General features: G+C 40.4%; 1 protein-coding gene across 1 annotated transcript; it reads right to left on the bottom strand.

Moving 5' to 3' along the window:
- Positions 1 to 6037: 6037 nt before the first annotated feature.
- LOC101540100 (olfactory receptor 1D2-like) lies at positions 6038 to 7000 on the bottom strand. The gene has a single exon (XM_004604972.3). It carries the CDS (start codon positions 6998 to 7000, stop codon positions 6038 to 6040), a length of 963 nt encoding a protein of 320 aa, XP_004605029.3.
- Positions 7001 to 8043: the final 1043 nt, after the last annotated feature.

Here is an 8043-nt window from a genome sequence, read left to right as displayed (position 1 = left end):
GCAGGCTGCTGTGACTTCAAGCAAAAAGGGGAATCTGCCTGCCCCCATTCTGAGATTGCCCCCTGAGAGTTCTCAGCCTGGCCCAGCATACCTGGAACGATTATGTTCTTTTAGAGATAGGACGCTGGGCTGTTTCTCTACCAGCAAAATGACAGGTGTGGGCGGGGGCTGCTGGTGGGGCTATCTGTATGTGAAAGATTTGGCTCACCCTCATTACCCCAGAGTTTTCAACCAATAGACTAGTCCCACCTAAAAAGATCCAGCAGCCTGACATTCTTTTGAGATTAAAAAAATTTGGGGGGGGGGGCTGGAGCAATAGCACAGCCAGTAAGGCATTTGCCTTGCATGCGGCCCACCCGGATTCGATTCCCAGCATCCCATATGGTCCCCTGAGCACCACCAGAGGTGATTCCTGAGTGCAGAGCCAGGAGTAACCCCTGTGCATCACCAGGTGTGACTCAAAAAGCAAAAAAAAAAAATTTTTTTTTAATTTTTTGGGACACAACCGCCAATGCTCTGGGGTTATTCCTGGCTCTGCACTCAGGGATAACTACTGGTGGGCTAAGGGGCCTTTATGGGGATGATAGAGATAGAACCTGTGTTGGCCACATGCAAAGCAAGCATCTTACTCACTGTACTATTGCTCTGGCCCCTCTTTTGAGATTAGATGCGAAACTGGGCTGTTTCTAAGTTGAATAGTATTGGGTGTGGCTACAGACTTCTGTGTCTTTGGCAGGAAGGGGAATCTGTCTGCCCCTAAGAGAGACCAGAATTTTTCAGGACCGATCAATCAGGGTCTCTCTTTGATCAATAGAATAGTTTCCTTACTATTTTCACTTTGCAGAAGCAAAGGAAGTATTCTTTGAGAACCGAATCTGCTTTTATGGAGGACTCCATGCATTGGGGAAAAATACCATTTGCACATAATATGTCAGATATTAATATCCCTGATATATAAAGTGGTAGTAAACTACCGAAAGTATCCCGGCCACACGGGCAGAGCCTGGCAAGCTACCTGTAGCGTATCCACATACCAAAAACAGTAGCAATAGGTCTCATTTCCCTGACCCTGAAAGAGCCTCCAATTGTTGGGAAAGAGAAGTAAGGAGAGGCTGCTGAAATCTCAGGGCTGGGAGGAATAGAGACATCACTTGTACCTGCTTGAGTAAATCAATGAACAACGGGATGACAGTGATACAGTGACAGTGATATAAAGCATTCACAAAGGCCAACAACAAAAAAATCCAATAGTTCCTTAAAAAAAACAGGGAGAGGAAATGAATAGACTCTTCTCTGAAGAAGACAGATGAATGGCCAGTAGACAAATAAAAAGTGCTCACCATCACTTATCAGGGAAATCCAAATAAAGACAAGTCATGCAATTAATTGAAATTTGGATGGAACTGTAGGATAACATGTTAGGTAAAGTAAGTCCAAAGGACAAATACCGATACTCTCACTTATCTGTGGGATAGAGAACAGCATGACAAGGAAACAGAAGTTTTCAAAGGTAAGCAAATTCTTGGCCCTAGATTACAAAAAAGAAAAGGTCAGGGAAAGAGAAATGGGGGCGGAAAGTAAGAAGAGAGGATCTGGAGGAAGCATAGTGGCAAGGGTTCAGGGCCTTGGACAAATCTGTAGTGTAGAGATGAGGTATCTGTGTATGTCTAAACTGCTAGAGACAACACACCTCAAGTGACAAATACACAGTGTTTTGTTTGTCAGAAAAGTCCACTCATCATTGAAAGCTCTTTTTACTGTGTATAGCCTATTTAATTTCAACCAAGATGGCATTCCATAATTTCTTTTAGGAAGTTAGCTTTTATTCCAATTGTTAGTTATAAGAAGATAATGTACTGCTTTTAATATTTTATTTGTCACTGTCACTGTCATCCCATTGCTCATTGATTTGCTCGAGCAGGCACCAGTAACGTCTCCATTGTGAGACTTGTTGTTACTGTTTTTGGCATATTGAATATGCCACAGATAGCTTGCCAGGCTCTGCTGTACGGGCAAGATATTCTCGGTAGTTTGCCAGGCTCTCCGAGAGGGGTGGAGGAATCGAACCCGAGTCGACGCGGCAAACACCCTACCTGATGCATTATCCCTCCAGCCCAATAATTTATTTGTATTTAGTCTTTTTTTTAATTTTTGGGTCACACCTGGTGATGCACAAGGGTTACTCTGCACTCAGGAATTACTCCTGGCGGTGCTTGGGGAACCATATGGGATTGTGGGAATCGAACCTGGGTCAGCTGCGTGCAAGGCAAACACCCTACCCACTGTGTTATTGCTCAAGCCCCTGTATTTAGTCTTAAGTAGTTTACTCTCATATGCCTATTTTCCCCCCAAATTTATACATGTTGGGGTTTGCTAAGCAACCTAAATTTGATCTTAAGTTTATTTCTTAAAAATTAATTTTTTGAATTAGTTTTGGTTTATAGAGATGTAAATGAGTATACACTTCAGGGGTACAATATTTTCATGCAACACCCATACCAAAGTGCCAGTATTCCTCTATCACAGCCCAGTGAACATTTATTTGTGCTTCCCCCTTAATTCTGTGGTTGGTCTTGGGATTTGTTTATGTTGAACAGTGTCTAGTCCCTTATGTTGTTGTGAGATCATCCAACAATTGTTTTTCCCCATCTGACTTAATTCTCTTAGCATGACCTCTTCAGTTTCATCCACGTTGTAGCAAAAAACAAACTTTCATCTTTTCTACAGTTGAGTAGAATTGCATTGTGTTTATATGGTATATTTTCTTTTTTTGTTTTTGTTTTTGTTTTTGTTTTTGGGTCACACCCAGCGATGCACAGGGGTTACTCCTGGCTCATGCACTCAGGAATTACTCCTGGCGGGGCTCGGGAGACCATATGGGATGCTGGGAATCGAACCCGGGTCGGCCGCGTGCAAGGCAAACGCCCTACCCGCTGTGCTATTGCTCCAGCCCCATATGGTATATTTTCATCTGTGGGGAACTTGGGTTGTTTTCTGATCTTGGCAATTGTAGAGTGCTTCAGTGTCTATTGTTGGTTTGGGAAATTTCAAATATTTTCTCAAATACACCTCATTTGAATTTTTTTCTCTTGTCCCTTTTGGATTCACACTGTGGTGGGTGCAACTGCATTCTGACCACTGGTGCCACCAAATTTTAATTCTAGCACTGAAGTCCCTTTGAAAGTACCTAAGCACCTAGACTCCAGAACCTGGATATGTAGCTTTTACACACCAGATACTGATTCCACCACCACAACTAAGTGGAGTCCCTTTGACTATAAATTTGTGTATGTGTGTGTGTGTGTGTGTATGTGTCTGTAAGAGTAGGAAGATCCTACAGATTTAGCAACTAAGACCCTAAAAGTTCTCTATTTAGTTCTTTAAATATTTTTGATATCATAAATCTCTCATTTTGCAAATGTATTCTTATTTATTATTTCTCTGCATTCTCCTATAGTTCAGAACTTCATTAAGAGGATCACTTAAAATTATTTGTCAATCAGTTCCAGATCTCTATTTATTTAAGAACAGTTACTCTAGATACAGTTTGTTATTTGGTGATGTTATATTTCCTTACACTTTATGGCCCATATAGTCCCCAAGAAATCTGGTGGTGGGGATCAACTCCCACACTGTGCAGAACAAGTGGGCTTTAGGTGCAGCTTGATGGTTGGCTGTGGGGTTGGCGGCACATGAAGTCGATGCAGACTTTATCAGTCCTAGACATCCCACGTGTTCAATTTCCATTTTAAATGTATATTCCCACCTGTTTGCTTTAAATACTTACCTAGATTGTAGTGAGTGGTTTCAAGGTAATTTTTGCCTATATATTGTTGCTTAATTTCTTCATTTCTAGTGGAATAATGTCTTGAATGTCTTCTATATTTTGCTGACATCATTATTTTGCTGTTTTGAAGTCTCTGTTATCTGAAATTCATAGCTAAATTTAGATATCTTTTAATTAATATTTTCCAAATATGTCTATTTTATTCTTTTAAGCTCAATTTCGAAGTATGTTTATATTTGTGTCTTTTAAATATCTATCAGTACCTTATTTTAATCTGTTAAATTTCCCTTTAATGGGTGAGTTATATTTGTTTATGTATACTGTGATTTTTTTCTGCTCTTGTGAGATTCTTATCTACGCTTTCAATTCAGTTTGAGGCTCTTCCTAGTTATTTAGTCATAATTAATTGAATGAATTGAGGACTGAATAAAAATCAGGTTACTCACATTTCTCTGTCAAAGTCTAGGTCAAGTGCTAATTCTCTGATTATTGAAAAGGGTTGTTCTTCTTTCAACCCATCATAATTCATTGATTAAACTCATCAGTTGCAGTTCACTTTGTCACCCTTGTGGGCAGAGTACTTTAAAATTTTCTAAATGGTTACATGATAAAATTAGTTTTCTTTATATTTGTAGCCAGTGCCTTCTAACCACCCTGAGTTTTATTCATTATGTAACATTTGGGAAGCACCGAAGGGTGGAACTGGTTGCTACAAAAATTCAAGGTAGTGATAGAAGGGTGTAACTTTCATTTTCACAGCCTACAAAAATGGGGAGGGTCTGAAGAGTTGAATCGGTTACCAATGGCTGATATTTTAAACCAGTAATTTTAAGGACTTACACTTGTGACTGGAACCAATCTGCAAACTGGTGATTAAATGCAGAGTTTCCACAATATAATGGTGGCCTGGGAAATCCCTGGCACTATAAGGCCAAGCACCATAGCATTCTCAGGACTTTGCGTTGAATGACTGGCCCTGTTGACTGAGAATCACCAGAAATCCCTCCATCCCCAGCCCGCCAGAAAAAGTCCTGGCAGACCTCTAAAAGATGAATTCAGTGAATTTCCAGGTTGGTGAACATGTGAAGATTTGAGAAGAGTGACACACCCAGAGAGGCACAGAAACCACATAAATTGTTCTCTCTTTATTTTCCACCTCAGAATACCTGAGGTACTATATATTTTAAAAAGGCATTGTACTAATCAAAATACTTCTTTAAATTCTGTGAGCCTTTTAGTAAATTAATTAAATCCAAGGTGCATCTTTGGAAACTATGATGTACAGTTGGTCAGTCATAAACACAGGTGACATCCTAAACTTCTGATTAGTTTCTTAAATGAGGGGAGCAGTCTTGTAGAACTGAACCCTTAATCTATGGAAGTTGATGGTATATCCAGGTATATAGTGTCAGCATTGAGTTGAATTGTGGGACATGGAACTAGTGATGGAGAATTACTTGATAGTATGGAATGCCAACATATGTTAGAGCTGGTATCAGAATCCCAATCTACTAATCAGAACATAAGTAGAAATTGTATTTCTTAGGGTTATTTACTTTTTCCAAAATAATGAAGAACAATGGGAGTTGAGGAACTACCAAAATAAAGCCCAGGGCTTTTTTATCAAGAAGAAATTCTGACCTCTCAGAGAAAAAGAATGAAGGAAAAAGGCATGAAAGGCATTACTGATTTGAGTTCCTAACACGTAACTCATCCTAGTGCAAAAGGGAGAAATTTCTTGTCATTTCTTCCTGAACAGAGGGACTATAGTCAGCATGGAAGTAGTGGGTACTGTACTTAGAAAAGGATAGAAATAGTGTTCCTAAAGGCATCCAGCATAGGAATTGTGCAAGATGTCTTGAATATGTTACTTAAAGGCAGCAGACTTTAAAAACATGTTTAGGATTCCGAAGATACATATTAGTAGATGAATGCTAGAGAACATGACAGAACCCATTAGGTCATAACTGTATATACAGATAAATTTGTGATGTATAGTTTGTGGAGTTCAGGATTGATCCTGCAAAGATATAGTATTTGTGATATTTGTGCTATGATGATCTTGTTTATTTCCAAGATTGATGAGGTTAGCTTGACCTTAGCCTATGCGTGTGTGTCTCTTCTGACCCCTGATAACTTGAGTCTCTTATGAGCTATAACTATCACTTGTGTATTCTCCAGAGTATAGGACCATGCATGTAATTAAGGAACTTCCCAGTCTGCATATTAGTCCCTTTTTCAAAATTACCCTCATGTCAACTTCTGGAAGGCCTTTCCTAGCAGAAGTCTTCCCAGTGCCCTATGCATGTCCTTGTTCCTCAGGCTATAGATGAATGGATTCATCATGGGGGTCACTACAGCATACATCACTATAGCCACTGAGTCCTTCATGGAGAATGTTTTGAGAGGCTGGAAATATACCATACAAAGTGTCCCATAGAAGAGAGAGACCACGGCCAAATGGGAGGCACAGGTGGAGAAAGCTTTGTACTTCCCACTGGCTGAGGGTATTCGGAGGATGGCTCTGACAATCCAGATATAGGATATCATCATGAAAGCTAAGGGAGTAAGGAAGACAAAGGCTCCCGTGGCCATCAGCACGATGTGGTTGACTTCAGTGTTGGAACACGCAAGCCTCAGGAGGGCATACATCTCACAGAAGATGTAGCGTATTTTCTGGGCCCCACAGAATTTCACTCTGGTCATAAGCAGTGTATGGATGAGACCATATGCGATTGAGAGTATCCAACACAAGGCAAGGAAAAAAAGACATAGCGTAGGGCTCATGGCCGTGGTATAATGCAAGGGGCGGCAGATAGCCACATAGCGGTCATATGCCATAGTAGCCAAGATGAGATTGTCCAGGGCCACCAAAGAGACCAGAAAGTAGAGTTGTGTTAAACAACTTGCATAGGAGATGGCCTTGTTCTCAGACTGAAGGTTCACCAGCATCTTGGGGATTGTATTGGTGACGAAGCAGAGATCAGTGAAGGAGAGGTTGGCCAGGAAGAAATACATGGGAGTGTGCAGGTGAGAGTCAGAGCCAATGGCCAGGACGATGAGCACATTTCCCACCACTGTGACCAAGTACATGACCAGGAACATCCAGAACTGGACCCTCTGCTGCTCAGGATCGTCTGTGATCCCCAGGAGCAGGAACCCTGAGACTTCACTTTGGTTGCCTCCATCCATATTCCCAACTTTCTGCAACATCAAAACCAACAAATGGTAACTAAGGGTACTCAAATGAGAAAGGACAATCATATAAACCAAAATTAGCTATTTTCTTAGCATTATAAATACTGCATGTTCAATTTTCATTATTTTTGAAGAGGAAACACTGTAATAGCAGACACTGACTGAAAAGTCTCATTCAATAGTACTATTCAGAACCCCATCTGATCTGGCTTCATCTAATGTTACAAGAAAAAAATTTAATCATATCATCTTAGAATTGTCTTGAAGTGTTTAAAAACGAGTATAGTATATTATGACAATAATAGATATTTTATATGATAGGCTTAAAACAATTGCAAGCTAGAAAGGCAAAATATTTCAGAGATGCATCTCCACCTAATTGATCTTAATTTATCTGGAGTCAGAATTCTAACAGGTCCAGCTTAGAAAGAGATGAGTAAAAATAAATAAATAATAATAAAAAAAAAGAAATAAGTATCCAAATTTCCTGTAAAAATAAGCTAGGAAAATGCTCAAAAGAGAATAACAAGAAGGCACTTAAAACTGTGTGATTCTGGGGTCAAAGAGATAGTACAGTGGGTGGGGCCCTTTCCTTGCACATGTCCTAGCTGGGTTCTAACCCTCGGCATCCCACTTGGTCCCCCATGCACCATTAGGAGCAGTTTCTAAGTGCAGAACCAGGAGTAACCCCTGAGCATCACTGGATGTGCCCCCGAAAACCAAACCAAACCAAAAAAAATTCAAACCAAACATTAAACAAAAATCCCCAAACTGTTGGGCTGGAGCGATAGCACAGCGGGTAGGGCATTTGCCTTGCACGCGACCAACCCGGGTTCGATTCCCAGCATCCCATATGGTCTCCTGAGCACTGTCAGGAATAATTCCTGAGTGCAAGGCCAGGAGCAACCCCTGTGCATTGCCAGGTATGACCCAAAAAAAAGCAAAAAAAAAAAAAAATTCCCAAACTGTGCATCTGGTTCTAGAGGGGATAGATTAGTAGAATAGATAGATATTTTAGACACAAATCCATAAACATTTAGTGGTTAGTCGACTATTAG

The sequence above is a fragment of the Sorex araneus genome, chromosome 3 (assembly GCF_027595985.1).
Source record: "Sorex araneus isolate mSorAra2 chromosome 3, mSorAra2.pri, whole genome shotgun sequence".
In the NCBI taxonomy this organism is placed as follows: Eukaryota; Metazoa; Chordata; class Mammalia; order Eulipotyphla; family Soricidae; genus Sorex; species Sorex araneus.
The sequence above is the reverse complement of the archived record's forward strand: the minus strand, read 5'-3'. Positions and strand labels throughout refer to the sequence as shown.

What these genes read in the sequence shown, in the direction of transcription:
- LOC101540100 (XM_004604972.3), bottom strand. Translation starts at nt 7,000, where the DNA reads ATGTTGCAGAAAGTTGGGAATATGGATGGAGGCAACCAAAGTGAAGTC.